At 37.0% G+C, this 18214-nt stretch overlaps 1 protein-coding gene across 16 annotated transcripts in view; it reads left to right on the top strand.

The window, feature by feature from the left end:
- The window catches only part of NRXN1 (neurexin 1), a 667911-nt gene that overhangs the window by 558904 nt on the left and 90793 nt on the right, over nucleotides 1-18214 (top strand). For 10 of the 16 annotated variants that reach the window (XM_066316355.1, XM_066316356.1, XM_066316360.1 and 7 more), the window contains 2 exons: nucleotides 14317-14406; nucleotides 15832-16151. In XM_066316355.1, coding sequence (XP_066172452.1) covers nucleotides 14317-14406; nucleotides 15832-16151 — 410 coding nt within the window. The remainder of the gene's footprint in view (nucleotides 1-14316; nucleotides 14407-15831; nucleotides 16152-18214) is intronic. The other 6 variants (XM_066316362.1, XM_066316361.1, XM_066316365.1 and 3 more) reach the window with 1 other exon arrangement.

The raw sequence follows: 18214 nt of genomic DNA, 5'->3' as shown, positions 1-18214 counted from the left end.
GGTGCCCAGGTTTCACGTTCTGTATAATTTTATTGTCGATGTGAAAGATTGATGTTACCAAAAATGGAAGTTTATTTTCCCATTCTCTTTGGGTGAGCCTCTGCTGCAGTTTACCCAGAGTCAAGGAATTTTTTTTTAAAGCACTACTGCCCTCTGAGAGATTATGAAACTGTTCTATCCTGCTGCTATCTTTAAATAAAGAAACTAGGTGATACCCAAACAAAGCACTACAGTAAGTCTCTTTTTAAAAAGTGGTTTCAGTAAAATTTCCCAATTCAGCTTTTTAATTTGACAGCTTATCAGGTCTTTCTGTCAGATAATGCAATGTAATAATGCTTCTCTGAGTCTGCAGACAGAACTTTTTTTTCCCCCTTTATTTTTCATCTTGGATATCCCGATGAAATACAAAGGCTCATCCCTTCTTAGGCTTGTTAGAGCCTGTAATTAAATTCAGATCTTGATAAAATGTGTGGCACAGTTGTCATTACTTGATCACAGAAGGTATAACACCTTTCTGCTAAATACGGCAAGGTGGCACAATGGAAGGAGAAAGAAAATGTCAAATGAGCAGTGATTCAGAAAAACGTTTTTAAAATACTGAAAGAAACAGAGACGTGCTCTTTTCATGTCTTTTGGCAGAGGATGGGATGATACCTTCTTACCATAATTAGGCACAGGGTGATATGGAGATTGAATTTCTGGAGACAACAAACTCCAGGGATTCAAGTTAGAGAAATAAAATGGGAATGAAACTAGACCTAAGAATGAGATTTGACAAATCTGTCCCTTTTACCTCTTCAGGAAAGCTTACCTATCAACAGTTCCCAAAAGTCAGATCACAAAAGATGAAATATTGCCAGTACTTAGAGATTTTTTTCTAAATTTCTAAATACAAAATTGTATTTGTCTTGACGCAGGTTTTCTGTGTAACCTGCAGCATCATACTTACCCAGTCTAGTAGGGTGAGTTAGAAATGGAGGATTAATATCTTATCAGTTAAGAAGAGAACAATTTACTCAAACTCTTCCCCAAGGAATTTTATCTGCATAGTTTCCTTAACAATAAGGAATGGTATCTCTGATGGCATCAATGATTTAAAAGAAATTCATCATTCCTTTTTTCTTTCCCAGGGGCAGGACCTCGTTGTCAGTGCAGAGATTTGAACAGATTCCTTTGTTTCTCTTTCCTTCCAGCCCCCAGTGGGTTTGTAACTATCTCATTACACAGGATTTTATAAAACGTGTCATTTGCTGAGCCAAACCAATAATTCGTTCTCTCCAGTGAAATGATTTCTGTGTAACTCTTAAGTTGGTATGTTTGTGACAGTGCCCCTTTCCTGAGATGCCTCACTGGATGAGCACACACACGGGTCTGCTCTAAGGCTCCCACTAAAGCTCCCAGTGCCTGGCTGAGCATGCAAGAGCAGAGTACAATGCTGTACTCCTTCTGCAATGCACTCTATTTCCATTATCTTCTGGGGCAAGCCTGGAGTCAGTCTGCAGTGGCAGCCTTTCTCAGGACAGACCAAATCAATGTGGTGTTGAGCCTTCCAACCAGACAATCTATCATATGGAAAACAAAATTAATTTCTCTGCAGTGCTGTTGTGTTTTAGGTGCTCTCAGAAGATGAGGTATTTTTTTATTTGGGCACATTCGTGCATGTGTCCCCAATATATTTTACTGGTGGCATGAGGTGTGACAGCAGTATAGTACTTTATGTCTGCAGGATAAGAACTTCCATTAAACTAACTAATTCAGAAATAGTCACTATAATTCATACTGCAGCAGGGAAAACAGCAACTTGCTCTGTCCTAGATATATTTTCCAGAGAGCGAACTGCATTAAGCAGGTATCCAGAAGGACACAAATCATCGCTGTCTGCAACTAATGAGCATTCTTTAGACTGTCTTTCTCCCCTTTGTGCCCCGTGAACATGGGAGAGGTGTACACCCATCTCTTCATACTGTGGTGTGATTAGATTTCTTCAGTCTTAAACCCTGCTGGTTAAAAAAACAAACAAGCAAAAAGGTTCTTGCAACTGCAGAGTCCACACTGTCAAAGTATTTTTTTCTTTAATATTTTGGATTTGAGATTAATAGCACCTTGTTGCAAGAAATTCTACTGTTGTATATCATGTATATGCAATTAAGTTCAGAGTATTCCAGGGGTGTTTAAAGAGCTGCCTTAACCCTAGCAAGTTATAGCTAAGCCAGAGGATAGTTTTATTTTTTTTCAGCCTATCCTACCTGTCGGAAAAGAAAACCTTGTATGATTTTTATAACCTAGAACTCTTATGAGCTGCACAAGGCGCAGATTGTGTAGTATACAGAACTTCAAATAAATTTCAAAGAGAATTTGAATATCCCTCAGTGTATCAGAAGCATGAAATGTTGTAAAGGGCATCCTAAATTCAGCCCCTTACATACAGAAGTTAACTGAATTAAAGACAGTGAAATTGTGATTTTACAAATTGGTTTAATTGAGATGTGAATGGTTTATTTTCCTCAGTGAACTATTTCTAAAGAGTTAAATGGCTTTTCTGGTGCAGCAGCGGGTTTAGTGGGCATTAAAAAATGAATGAAACACACTATCATCAAGGTTAAGTATATATAAAGACAATTTTGATTTTCCTGTTTTACAGATCTGATGGGCATTAAAGAGGAGAGGTTTAAATTTTAAAATTACAGTTTACACAATAGGGAGAATAATAAATATGCCCTTTGCAAAAGAACAAATGGTGCTAAAAATATGACTGTAGCTGGGTACAGGGCTAAATCTTTAAAGTCTACTCTCATTTGCAGAGCACAGCAATTGCCTCATGGCAATTTTCAACCAAAGGCTCCTTTAGCATCTCACTTAAGGCTTCCAGCCCTGGAGCTTCTCTCATGTAAATTCAAGTGAGGATTGTGTCTGAACTAAACTACAAACTCAGTTATGGCTTCCCTATCAGTTCAGAAAGCTGTGGTAGGATATGGTACACATGAAGGATTTGGGCAGAGAGGTTTCAGATTCAGTTTCAGCATTCCTCCTCCTCTTTTATTAAGCTATCTGGTGCTCATGGGTATCCTGTGTGTAAAAATCACCCTTTAAGAGCCAATCAGAGAAGACTGATTACAATCAGAGAAGAGCAACGCTGCAGAGGGTGGTGTGGCAGTGATTTTGGGGAGCCTGCACATCACAGCCACACATCTCATTTTCAATCTCAAAGTTAGTGGATGTTTCTCCTCCAAGTGATGAGCACTGAATGTAGTTAATTGTTCATTAGTCAGCCTGAGGTAATAAGCTCAGTATTGCATACAACTGAAGGTTCTCAGTGAGGGGCACTCACTGACTGGAACATCCCCAGCCACTAGGGCTCTCTACTGGCTCTAAAAAGCTGATGGCAATGTAGGCAGTGGCCTGGAGAAGAAGACACTTGTGGGGGGTCTTGTCTTCCAGGTTGCTCCATATGAAGCATCACTGCTCATTTGACGTTTTCTTTCTCCTTCCATTGTGCCACCTTGCCGTATTTAGCAGAAAGGTGTTATACCTTCTGTGATCAAGTAATGACAACTGTGCCACACATTTTATCAAGATCTGAATTTAATTACAGGCTCTAACAAGCCTAAGAAATGAGGCTGTGAGAAAGGAGTTTATGGAAATGGCTTTGTGGGCACAAAAGGCTAAAGCGTGAAGAATTAGGGGGGATTTTACAACCTCTTGCAGCACTTTGAAACAAGCTCTGGAACAGGTATCAAAGTCTGTACCTGGGGTCTGTGGTTCTATGGAAGAAAACAAATTGGTGTGTTTGTAATGAGATCCACAGAGAGGCACAATCTTATGTGCTTTATACTGTCAAAAAGAAAACTATGTAGTCACCTGATTACAGTCTTAAGTGCTTTCAGGAGGAAAAAACAGTACATGCTTACAGTGCTCTTTAGATGTTCCTAGAAAGCTGTAACCAGAGCAAAGAAATTCATGGAAGAAATGAGCACAGAATTTCAACAGTGAGCCACTTCTGAGAGATTTACCTCATGGTGTGTCATCACATCAAGAGAAGGTGGTTTCCTGGAAGTCGTGATTGAGCTGGTTACAGGTTATAAAATAACCAAAGAATAGCTTCATGGCTGAAAATCTGTTTTAGTAGGTCAACAGTTATATCCTTTGATGTGCAGTTGACATTAGTCCTATATCTTAGGAGAGTATTATCAGTATAAGAATAATGCTACAGTACCACTGTGTTCATAATGCAGCTATAGCAATAACTTTTCAGGAATTAAAGTCAGAGTAGGAAAAAGGTTTCTAGGTATCATTTCTATATCCAGAAACGCTACTGTGCTAATCAACAGCTATGTGATGCCTTAAATATGTCAGTACTATCAAACTGTGCTTGCAAAAGAGCAGAAAGAGAATACTGGAAATATTACTTAAACCTGGTACATCATTTAGCCTTCTCTTTCTCAGCTTTGTATATTTATACACCCATAAATCCTGATAAATTCCTGTAAGGAACGATTCTTAGTTAACTGCTTGCTTATCCATTCTATCTGATAGCTCACAGTTTGTTGCATGTAATTTTTGCAGTAGCTGACTTTAGTTAAAGAGCACATTCCACAGAGTAAGCCTGCATGCAGCTTTTCCAGCTGAGCTGGGGAGATGAGCCATGCTGCAGGAGTGTGTCAAAAATAATCTGCTGCCTGTACACTTCCCTTATCTGTCATAGCTCTGTGGATGTGAGCACCCTGGGTGTTCCGTGCAGAAAACAAAAGGGGATGTTACTCCAATCCTTGTCAGAATCCTGTTTTGGCCTAGTATGTTATTGGTGGTAACAATCAACCCTGGCAGTTAGACATATTTTAGTGTTAATTGAATATATTTCACCCTCAGAGGTGAAACTTTATTTCTAAGTTTTAGTGTTCAGCTTTAGAAGCAGTGGCAAATCTGTCAACATATGGATAAAAGCAAGGACAGGAGGCAGCTTCCTTTTCCCATTCAATCTATTGAGTCCATGCCAGTACTTTCATGGGTGATGATGGACAGTAGATTGATGGACTGATGTAGTCCTTCCTGCTCAGAGGCTGAATTTTGTCTTGAAATATGCTTATTAAACTGGAATATATTAATATTTTATTAGTAAGTCATCTGCCCATTTTAGCTGTTAGTGTATTATCTGCTTTGAATTAGATACTTACTTAATACTTCACCTTGCTCAGTACCATAATTTAGAAATAAAAATAATTTAAATAGCATATTACATTATATTTAATAATGCATTAGTACTTTGTGTTAGAGAAGCTACAAGAGTTCATAAAGCTGGAAAGATGATAATAGCCTTATTTAATTTCAATGTGGTGGGTTTCAGGATGTTTTTAAAAGGTCAAGTGGTTCCCTGAGAAAAAGTAGATGTGTAAATTGTGCTAGCAGAGCTATTTTCTTTGTAAAGTTGATCTTTTTCCCATTTAACATTGCATAAGTGTTTCAAAGTAGAAGTCAGGTCTACACTGTGGATATTGCATCAGCCAATGGATTTTGTAAAACAAAATGAAAAATTAAACATATTGACAGTTGAATAACGATTATCTATTTCCTTGCAAATTCATATATGCCATAATAGTACAATATTGATTGTCTCTTCATTCTGGTGTTTCAGCTCAGATTTGCTCTGAAAATCAGGCCAATAAATTTAAACCTACATCAAAGTTAGCTGCCAGCTCTGCACGGCCTATCCAAAATGTGGCCTTGTTAGCTTTTAAAACACAGCAGCTCCTGATATGAAAATGTGTCCTGGGCAAGAGCTTAAAGCATAGGGATGTCTTGGGTTTAGCTGGTGCAGGATCCATGTGTTAGGACTGGCTTTGGAGTCACTGGTTTTCTCTTCTGGAGGCCCAAGGCTACCTTGACACTATCTGTCATCTGAAGACATCCCAGGAGAGATCTGTTCAGAGATGTCTTCAGGCATGGAAAGGACCAGAAAATTGCTTCTTGCTTGATGCTCAGTGTGCCTCTACGGACTTTTGAAGAATAGGGTGCACTGAAATGGATTTTCCAGAGATGTGGTTTGTGCCACCACTGACAGCCCTTCTCCTGCCTATTCCCCACACAGGGTCTTTATTTAGCAGCAGGTCTTTGTCCCATTTTTAAACAGAGAATAGGAGAAATCATGAAGAAGAGATATCAGGAGAGCGATAAATGTGTTATGGCAACCAGAATTTCCCTCCCTTGAAAACTTCCTAAACCATACAAAAAGGAAAATGTAGAAGAGTTTTGAATATAGAAATTCAGAGTTTCTGAGCACTGAACTTCTCAATTCTTTTCAAAATTGCCATCTCAAAACAACATTTCTTAGTATTCTGGGCTGTAAAACACACATACAAAAAAAAGTTATAAAACATAATCAATCAGAAGGATTGGAAATGGAAATATCTTGCAGATTATTAGAAAATGAGCTGCATTTTATAAAAAGTTAAAATGGTATGCAACGTATATTAGGTTCCAGGGGAAATTTTTTAAAAGACATTAGAAATAAGAAATCAGATTATTAAAATTTTTAACAGATAAAATAAACCTCTGCTGGGAGTCTACTCACAGCCATTATACTTTTTCATGGTGGTCTTCTGGTTATAGTTCTGCAGTCCTAAAGCACTCCTCTGCTTTTATCTCAGTGAGCATCTGTTTCCATTATTTACAGTTTCTGTTTCTATATCTTGCCAAAAGCATTCAAACCCCCCTATATGTGCAAGTTTAAATCTTTCCATTTGAGATAGATTATTCTTTTATAGTAAAATGTCTGCAAGGCTTAAATACACAAATTGAAATGCCACTTTTAGACAGAACTGAAAATCTCGAGCTTGTTTTGGCCAAAGGCTAGGGTTTTTTTGTTGTGTTGGTTTTTGGGTTATTTTGCCTGCACTGCTGACACAGAACAGATTTTTATCTCTTAAGTACCATTTTCTGTCCATATGGGCACATTTGGTTTTTTCTGCTTGGCAAAATCTTGTCCAAATAATGACCTCTGTTTTGTTCCCGTTGGCTTGTGTGTAATTATGCTTGTCCCTAGGAGAACAAGATGATACAGCCTGGGCAGGTGCAGCAAGTGTGACAAAGAACCTGTGTGTCCCAGGAACTTGGGACATAGGGGTTAACTCCAACATCTTCATGTTTTGTGAAATAATGTGAAATCGACTTTTTTAAAAACTTACAGCTGCAGTGAAGTTTGTTTGTGTGCTGTTGATGAAGTTGGATGCTGAGTGCTTTGGATTTCTTACAGCATTTATGAATCTGGTCATGTAATAATGAGCATGACTTTATCTGTACCCTGCACTGCCCCTGAACAGTCTGCTAAGGCAGTCCAATTGCAGCAGACTTGGAGATCACAACTGAAGCCCAATACTCTATTTTCTCTTATCAACGACATAACGAAGAGCAGGATTTAACTCCAGAAGATTTTTGCAATTGTTTCAGGTAACTTTTCATGTTGCAAATTGTCCACAAATAACTTATGGGAAAAATAGATTTTTCCAAAGCCTTTCACGGACTAGAATTAAATGCAAGGATATGAACAGTTTGACAGTTTGTCCTTATTCTGATCTTGGAACTTATGTGGTGATTAAACTTAATTAGGACACTTACCACACAGTTAAAAAGTCCTTTCTTATTGATGGCTTCTACCTGAATATGGGATATTCATGGAGATACAGCCCAGTGGGAATTTAAAATGAGAGCTGAGCACGGTGTTTCCCATTTGCCATTGTTCATTTATATAATGTGTTGTTTCTGTCAAGAGACATTCTCTATAGCACCTCTTTTCTAGCATGAAATGAAGATCATCCAGATTGCTACCTGGGAAAAGTCAGTAGAACACCCTCAGTAGCTGCTATCTCAGATCAAGCAAATCTTGAATGCAATAGGCTTGAAACATTCTCCATTTTCCAGTTGAAAATCTATTGAATAAGAAACTGCTTACAGTCAATTTCTGGTTTCATTTATATAGAAAAGGTAACCTTAAATGCTGTGACATTATGATTTAGAAACAGTTCAGAGTTTTTTCACCTTGGGGAACTACAAAATGTCACTCTTGGGGTAATGTGGGGCATGGTACTATACTTGAAACAATTAATTCTTCTTCAGTGATTTCTATCAGTTTCCCTGCTTGTTTTAGCAGCCGACCTATAATATTAGCTCCTTTAATACAATATATACAGTACAAAGCATCTTCGTAAAACTCCAGATAACAAAATATGACCTTTAATTTATCAGACAAGCCTTGTTTTCTTATCTGCTTCCTGTTGCTTTTCATCTTCTCTTGCTTGTTTTTTGTTATAATACACCAATCTCTCAAAATAAGCCATCCAGCAGTGCACAGACTGAGACAGATTCTGCACTATAGTGAGGAAGTGACAGTCAGGAAGAGAACATTCTTCATTTAATTACTAATTAATCCAGTGAAAAATAACCAAAAACAAAACAGGGCAGAAGGTGGTTGATATGAAGGTTCAGCTCCCCCAAAGAGGTTAATGAGAGTTCGCAGTTAAATACTATAGAAAGTTGTAAAAATAGTATTTGCTTTGTTTAATATGCAAGCACAAATTAAGGAGCTTACAGGTGAATATTAGATGCTTTGGTACAGTCCATAGGATAAATAGACATCTTTCAATAGATGTAGTAATTTTATTCTTAATGGCAAACATAAGTTTTGCTTTGTTTTTAGCAGAGTTATAAGCCCCTAGTGAGAGATTTTACTCTGCTCTGAAGACTGCTATCAGTCATTCGGTGGGCAAATAGTCTCTTTGGTTACTTAATATTCATTATAAGGAATTTGGGAGTTCCTGTAGGGTGTAAACGGTCATATTATATTATGGTCATTTAGTATGAACTTGCCAGGTTTGACACTTCAAAGTTTGAAGGAATTGTACTTCTTAGTGGTTTCTGTCTTTATAAGTCAAATTTTCTTGAGAAGGTAAGACATTGAAGAGCTGCACTCTTACTTATTTGCTACAGGTTCTTTCTCTAACTTTAGTTTCTTTGCACTTCTGTCTTCTCACTGAGCTGACAGTAAGGTTTGTTCAAAATATTCACATTCTGCAATTCTGTGTGTATCTTCCCTCTGAGCACTGGAGGAGGCCCAAATCAGCCTTCTGGGTATGTAACTCCTCATACAACATCTTCAAGAGTGACCACTGCATCCTCCTGTGTCTCACTCCACTCACTGTCACAAGTAGAGCTGATAACTTTCAGCAACAGAAAAGGGACATATACCTTCATCTGATCCATCCAGAGCTCACTCCTGGGTCAAATACTGGCTAGACAAGTCTGTAGGCATGCAGCAAAACACAGGTCAGAGCAGTGTTCCCTACTAACTTCCTGAGGTGAACTTGGACCTCTTCTCTGCCCCATGCAACCCAGTCCAAGAATGTGTGCACAATAATGGAAATAGATTATATGAAAGAACTTTAGTATGGGCCATTACTGAGCTGGTTATTTCATTTCCTGGCCATGTGAAACTGTTTGTGGACTCTTGCCTCCATATCGCACTCACAGCTGCTGTGGCTTCCTCTCACATGCCATGCAACTGATATTTCAGTCAGATTTCATCCCTTACTGCATCTGGAGGAATGATGTGGGTCTCTGTCTTCCTCTAGCAGATGTCAGGGGAGTCATGATTCAGAAAGAGCAGTGTCAAGGTCACGATGAGCAAAACTAGGGAGAGAGAGTTGTTTATAAATGGAGATAGACCTTCATTTCATCACTTCATTATTTCTTTCCCTAACAGATCACTGGGACTAACAATGTGAATTTGTATTCTGTTAAAGGGTTTGTTTCAAAGAAAATATTCTCTAGTCTAGGTTGCTCTTCACAGACTCACGATTTTCAACCTTCTTACTTATTCCTTTTCAAGGATGCTGCTATTTCACATCAATAACTGACACCTTTATTTCAGAGCACAAAATAGAATTACACTCCAGCCCTGACAATATAATAAATCAGGAGGGATAAAATACATATTAGTGAAGTTCACATAGTTGGTTTGTCCCAGCTGACCTATAGATATAAAGGTATGATTAAAGTTTTTTTGGACTGCCTCTTCTCAGTTGTGACACAAGATTTAACTCTGACTCAAAGATCTGACCTTTGCTGCTCCTCTCTGCTTACCTTGATTCTTTGGAATTATTGTTATTCCCTTGAAGCCTTTCTGCCGGTATGGAATTAACACTCTGTTGTGACAAAATATTGTCTATTTGGCAGAAGAATGAAGCCATCTAGAATTCAATCAGGTTAGACAATGTCATGGTGCACATCCTGAGTGAATCATTTCCACCCTGCTTTTTTAATCAAAGAAATCTTGGCCATATAACCTAGAAGAGTAATGCTGGATAGTCACATAGCTGTCTACAATTAAAGTTTAGGCACATCGGGGGTTTTTTTATGAATTACGATTGAAAGGATGCCTGCCAGAGCACTTAATCTTTCAGATGCATAACAGAATAAAATCTCAAAGCCACAGGTTTATTTAGAGTATGAAAAAATTTATTAACCTTTTTGGATGTGTTTTTGCTGAAGAAGTTCCTTGTGGTTCACCATATTGGTAAAAACAAGCATAAATAAAGGAAGGTAGAGAAACGTGAACTGAATACTTGTGAGGAAAACCATCTGTGGTATTTATGATTTCTCCACTGGGGATGAGATTATAAGATCAGCGAAATGCATACAGCTTTACTGGGTCCATCCAGATTCGTTGTAGCTGAGTGTTTGACCCAAACCAGCTTGTTTTGGAAGAAGCAGTTATTGAAACTATGAGTGGTTTTCATTATGTAGTAAATAGGACTTTTGTTGCTTTTAATGGAATTTCTGTTATTTTCAATTCTATGTATAATTTTTTTCATGTAGTTGTTATGTGTCTACTGGTTTCATCATTACTAAATCCATGTGTTCTCCTTGAAACTAAACCCAGATAAGTTCCACACCATTTCCCCCTAGCCTTTCCATTCATATTATACACTAGAAGAATTTAAGCTAATGTAGTAGTGTCAAATTGAGATGTATTTCACAGTGCACTTTTCCTCTGATGAGGAATGGGCTAATGTAATCAGCAATTATTTTTTGTGTGACCTTTACAAATCAAATTGTTATTTCCTTGCTTTTCATTTGAATTTTGCTCCCAGTGGTGCAGGACTGCTGCAGCTAGTATAAAACATAATTTATTGATAGAATCACATTATAATAGTCTCAAAATACATATGTATTGTATGTTTTAATGAAATAATTCAAAGAAATGTGTAAGCTGGCCAAGATTAAATGTATGCTATTAATTCACAGAGGAGTTTCCAGGATCACCATAGAGATGTTCCAGAGCAGCTGCAGAGCAGTGAGAGTGGACCTTGACCAGGATAGATCCCGTGTTAGTCATGGAATTACAGCAGAGAGTTGCAATAGTACTAAGGATCCAGTTTAGTGGCTGCAGGGGGTCCTCTTACCACATGTTCCTGATCGACACCTATTGGGGGAATGAACAGCACAGTTTAATGCCTTCCCAATATAGGCAGCTGTGAACACTTTGCAATATCTGCCTGGTTCGTTGGGGATCTAGAGAGCATTTGTTCATGAAAGGCATCCAGTGAGTAACCATGTGTGAAGCTGATGAGTGAATGATGATCTCTATCCATGAGACTTATTTCCATTATGTTAATGCATTCCTTATGCCCACATTCCCTCTTCTGAAAAACTTAGCCTTTCTTATAAATCACATAGAAGAATTTCACCCACTCCCCCATTTTTTAAAAAAATATAGATAACTGAAAAATAAAGATACGCAGTACTAACTAAAAATCATGATTCATTTACTCTAAGTTTAGGAAACCTTTTAGAAATAGGATGTTCTCTCACTTATTCAGTGACTCAGTTGATAAAACCTCAATAAAAACTGTCGAAACATCTTATTGTAAAGCTAAATATGTTAAAAAGTAACTGTCTGTCAGAAAATATAAATTATTAGTTCACTTGGTTAGGTATACATACATACACACATTTTTTGATGGAAGATGACAAACTTGATGATTTGTCCTCTGACAAATCCAGAACAGAAACATGTAGGATCATGCAATTAAAGGGGTTTTTTTTTGTTCCTGTGTTGGTCACATGACATTTCTTATGGCTTTTTTTTCTGGTACTTCTCAAATTTCCAGTTAGTCACAGGATATTTGCTGTAAGAAAAGAAGGCCAGGATGCAGAGAAGCAATATTAAAGATCATAACAGGGAAAAAAAATTCTGTATTCTCACATAATCACAGTAGTTGCGTTGCGATGTGTTTAATTCTAAATTTTCACTTTCGTGGAGAAGTACAAAAGGGAAAGTTTCAGTAAAATGTTTGATATTCAGTTTCAGTTCTATTTTATGGAAAATATATCTAAATGCTGAGAGAAATGTACATAGAAACAAAGTGTACATATATATACTCATATATGTTCATGTGCTTTTTAATATGACATACATTTAGATATTCACATAGTACATTTACTTATTAAGTTGTGGGACCACCATCTGTGGTTGTCCAAAGAAGTTGTGGATGCCCCACCATTGGAAGGGCTCAAAGTCAGGTCAAATATGCTTGGAGCAACCTGATCTAGTGAAAGGTGTCTTTACTCATAGCAGAAGGTTTGGAATAAATGATCGTTAAATGTCCCTTCCAACCCAAACCATTTTATGATTTGATATTGGAAAGGGAGCAAGCAGGAAAAGGCCATCTCCTCAAAAGCAAATAGGTCAGCTTCTGGCATGGTGAATGATGTCCATGCTAAACCAAATGAGGGATGCATGAAACATGGAAAATAGCAGTTCTCACCACTGCAGAATAAATCTTTGGATAAAACCACTATGGTTTAATTTGCAGTTTTGGGGCACTATTGTACTGATTCTTCCCTGCAAGCCTGTCATGGCTTGTAATTTTATGACAAACTGGAACACTGATCTCTTGAATTTGGGTAAAATTTCTGTTTGACAGTTAGCAGTAGGATCCTTCTAGCTCAAGAACATCACTTTCTGAGCACCATATAGGCTTATTGTAGTGTGTGCTTACATTTCCAGTGCAGATATAGGACTTGGTTTCTTGGTTGGTTTGGTGGGTTTTGAAGTCAAAGAAAATATGCATGTTGGAACCAATAAGAATTGACTTTGTATTTGGACATGATTTATGAATGACTGCTTTCTACTCATTTTGCTCTCTTTATCTCTCAGATTCTTTAGTAGTATGAACCAATACAATGAAAGAAAAAGATACTGTTGGTCTAAAACTCTGCTGCCACCAAAAACCTATACACTGAAGGAAACATTTAGTTTTTGCCATTCTGCTAAGTAGCTTTCTAAGTGGTATTCTGAGGGATCACAGCTATATCACCCAAACACAAAAAACTGTAATTACAAGTAAATATTTAAAATGTTTCTCTAATTATTCCTCATCTGCTATATTTCTGACTGTACCAGCCTTATTTTATCTCACTGTTTTAGTTAAAGAAGTCAGAGATCTCTGCACTGACTGAGAATAGATACAGTTGGCAAATATGACAAGTTTGTCCTTTGCATTGCTGGGTTCTGGTTAGTTCTTAATTTGTGAAACCTCACCACAGATGGCCTCTTGCTAAATTTTAAAGCACTTCCACGTTTCAGAACCAGGCTACCTTTCAGCAAGTCACTTTTGTCAAAGCCTTGGTGTTCCTTCAAGACATTGTCAAGAGAATGTACAGGCTGTGAATGCCCTGGTCTGTTCTGTACCATGTATTCGATTCTCTGGATTTTATTTAAATGAAGCGAAGAAATGTGTATTTTTTCTGCTTAGGAATAAGTTACAGCAGGACTATTATTAGACAGAAGAAGTAAGTGTGCCTTAGATGGTGGTTAAGAGTTGTGTTCTTCTTCTTTAAATGACTAACCTGGAGTGAGAGGTTGGATGTCTTTTGAAAACTTAAACCTGTTTCACCTGAACATGTTTAACTAGTTAATAAGAAACATCAAAAAAGACAAAACCCTGAGGTCAACTATCATTTTTTTGTAAAGCCATTCGATGATGTTTAAATTTGTTTTTTGGGTCTGTCTATAACATAAGTTTAATAACCTAGCTCAAATGCAGATTTCTAATTTTCAATTAACATAGGAATAATTTTGTTTGCTAAAATAAAATAAATGAATGAATGAAAAGTCTGAACCATGAAATGTTCTAGGTAGCACTTTTTAAAATTCCAAATTTCAAAAAATCATGTGGCAACTGTATAGCTCAAGCTTTAAGTATTAACTTTTAACCTTTGACCTTACAGATTTTAACCAATGAAATGTCTCTTTAAACTTTAAAGGAAACAATGATAACGAGCGCCTGGCGATTGCTAGACAGCGAATTCCATATCGACTTGGTCGAGTAGTTGATGAATGGCTACTCGACAAAGGTAAAAAACATTGATTAAAACTTCAAATAAAAAAATAATTTGAACATAACCAAGTAGTGCTTCATTGTAACACTAATAAACATAAAAAATAAATTTCAGTAAAACTAAATTAAAACAAATTTTAAAAAGTAAAATATAGAGTAATATTTGCATACCTTGTATAATAATTTCTATACATTTCTAGAAGTACCAGCTGTTTAATAATCTTACCCTGTTAACTTAAGGTTAAAGGGACTGTTAAATATAATCCACTAACTCAATCTATGAAGGTACTCATAGCAAACATTAACCAAAAATTATAAATCATTCATAGATTATATTACATGTTCCAGCATCTAAATTATTAACTAAAAATATCTGTAGTTATGATATCTTCATTATGGTCCTGAAAAAAATTTGTTTAAACTGTAGGTATCTTAAATAGTGGGCAATATGAATTGCCAATCAAAATGAAGTCCCTTTAACGTTTGCAACCTTCTAAGGGGATTTTGGAACAAACACTAATTAAAACAGAACTTAAAGTTGTGTGCATGCTTTTTGTGAGCAGAAACTAAATAGTCACTAAAGTGACTATTCCATTTACTAAGAGTGGTACTGTTGCTGAGGATTTCTCTGTTTAATGGAAATGTGCCATGATTTCTCCATCGGTATGTTTATCATTTCTGAAGCCGCTTTTACATCTAAAATCTTTTATTTTAATTGATAGCCTTGCTGAAAGCCAATCAGACATCTATTTTTTAATCTGCCTCTGAGATACTCAGTGTGAACCATGTGTTTCTTTTCAGTGTGTATGTTGAAGGGAAATAAAACATTTAAATAAAAAAGAAAATATTTAATTAAAAATGTAAACATTCACTTATATAGAGACACAACTGATTACTGCATAAATTCTTTAAAATTCACTTGAACTAGTGACTTGATGACATATATATAAACTTTGTGTGTATATACATATTTTGATATGTCTATACATACATAAACTCACTTTTACATAAAGCTATAGGCTCTGTGATGCATTGCGTGGAAAAAAAAAAACTTTTAAATGTTGTCGGACTTGAAGAAAAAGTTATCTTAAGGCATTAGAAAACCTGGCATCTTGAGACACACCAAAAGGTTAACACTGCTTTCAGGTAAAAGGGAGAGGGGTGTATCTTGTAGTGCCAAGCACATTTGCAAATATATTTGATTGGCCTTTTAGCAAAAAACATATAAATCCCAAAACGTCGCAAATTAAGAAAAATGCAAACGCTCTCAAAATTTATGCATTTCATGGACACCTCATTAAAAAGCAATGAATTATGAGTCAAATCCTTTTCTTATAGTTTATTGCTCTCATTTTTCACCCCATGACAATCTGTTATCACTCGTGTAGAGTACAGCGTTCACAGTCAACATTTTTGCATGTATATAATATTATCTTCACAGGGCGTCAGCTCACAATCTTCAATAGCCAAGCAACCATAAAAATTGGAGGCAAGGAACGTGGCCACCCTTTCCAAGGCCAGCTCTCTGGTCTTTACTACAATGGCTTGAAAGTTCTGAATATGGCAGCAGAAAATGATGCCAACATCGTGATAGAAGGAAATGTGAGACTTGTTGGTGAAGTGCCTTCCTCTATGACAACCGAGTCCACAGCCACCGCGATGCAGTCGGAGATGTCCACGTCAGTCATGGAAACAACCACCACCTTGGCCACAAGCACCGCCAGAAGAGGAAAGGCTCCGACCAAAGAACCCATTGGTCAGGTTAGTCGGCTTCCTCGCCTTTTGCAGTTATCTCTGCACCTCTGAATGCGGCTTCCTTTGTCACATTTGGTGGCAGATGAAATGGTTCTGGTTTAAGAAATGCACGAGTTACAGTTGAATGTTCTGTACCATACATGGCTCATGGGTGTGATGCTCATCAGCATTTTGAAGGAAAGTAGGGGCTTTGCTTTTCTTCTAAATTTGGCAGACTTGCCAGTTCAGATTGTTCTGGTGCTGAGTAATATTGCTTTTTCATCCATCTTCATAGTGGTGCATATTTTTAAATACCCTTTCTTCCTTTGATGGCTTACATTGATTACTTTCAGTGTAGGAATCCAGGATGTCTGGAATTAGAGATAATGAAATGAAGTGGTGGCTTTATCCATGAGATAGAGAAAAGAGACCCAGTTTTAAGAGAGAACAGGAAGGAGGTGTGAAGACAAAAAGTTGCAAGAGGCTTGAAAAGAGGGAATTAGCACTTTCTCTAGTCTCACGATTGATCATCTTCTCTGGCAGTACTCCTCATAAGAGGCAGTGGCAGCAGAGGGAATTAAGAACACTCTGCACCATGAGAGACAGCCTCCAAGTCATGGGCTATTGTTTAGTGTTTGTTGAGGTTATTTGCAACTCATTAATTTGGCGATATATTTAGTTGCTTTCAGGTTTTGTCAGGATCACTGTATAATATTGTGGAAATTTAACTATTGGGAAAGGGGAGGAGAAAAACAGGTGAGTGAATCAAGGACCTTCAGCTTCTGTATACCCTGAGTAACAGCAGTCAGACATTGTGCTTTAAAAAACTAAAACTTATCAAGATGTTCCTATGGTGAGGAAGATTCTTATATATTTATTCTTTCTTTAAAAAAAAAAAAAAAAAAAAAAAAAAAACCAAAAAAAAAAAAAAAAAACACAAAACAAAACAAAAACCCCAAACCAAACAAAAACCCTCAACCAAACCAAGAAAAAAAAAAAAAAAAGATACACTGCTAAAAGCTATTCTTATGTTATTTTGGTTCACAGGCTTGTTTGTGTGCCCACTGTGCCACCAAGCCATGACAGGCAGCTACACTCCTGAGATCCAGAAGTAGGACAAGGAACACAGAAAGCATCATGAGGGAGGGTCAGGATGTGCTCATCCTGATAAGCACATGAATAAATGAATAAGAAATTAATAAGGTTCATTTTCTCAAGAATCAAACACAGGCAGATTAGACAGAGGCTGGGGTCAGGTTGTCTGTTTTCTGTGTAAAAACTCGAGTCACAGAATGAATCAGGACATCAAACTTGATACTTCAGCTTTTCTGTCTGTAGTAGCTTTGTATGCTTTGTACTATGGAACAAGCACTGCAGTAAAGCAAAAGTAAAAATTGTTATTTAACAAACTTGAAGCAGTACGTTTAAGTTAAAAATTATCATTAAAAAAACCATTTTGACTTGCAGATTGAAGAAGATTTTAATAATTATCATAGTGAGTTACAGAGTTTTAATAAATAGCAATATATTTTTTGTTCTTAATTCTGTTTTAAATTGTATCTTGCACTCTTATCCTCAGTATTTGCAGCAATAAAATCTAAGACTTCACCAAATTTACTGATAGTCTCTAAAACTGTAGAACACCCTCATGACGTAGAATAATTTGGGCTAAATTAATGTTACTAAATTAAAATTTAACAAAGTTAAGCTGTCCACTGTCAGTTCCCAGCATACTGTTTGCCTCTGCCACTGTCTCATTTAACTCTCAGGCACAATTTTGGAGGAAAAATGTGACAAGGCCCATTTTCAGTTGGCACCTTGCATGATCTGTAGGCAGCAGGAATTTACTAGTATAATTGCTTTGCCAGTTGTCCTCAGTTTCTGGGAGTATTCCCCAGTATAATTTGCACATTATTTCCATGTTTAGCCATTAAAAATTTTCTTTTTGAGCTGTTCCAATGGGATACTTTTGGAAGAAAATTTTCTTAAGCTAACAGCTCTGGTGAGGTGTAAGTCTCTCTGAAGAGGGAAAACAAGACAATTAGGGCAAAATGATCTTCCAAAGCTGATCTGTTTCTAGGATGTGGAAT

The sequence above is a fragment of the Sylvia atricapilla genome, chromosome 3, assembly GCF_009819655.1.
Source record: "Sylvia atricapilla isolate bSylAtr1 chromosome 3, bSylAtr1.pri, whole genome shotgun sequence".
Lineage (NCBI taxonomy): Eukaryota > Metazoa > Chordata > Aves > Passeriformes > Sylviidae > Sylvia > Sylvia atricapilla.
Note: the sequence above shows the minus strand (reverse complement) of the source record. Positions and strands in the feature narration are given on the sequence as shown.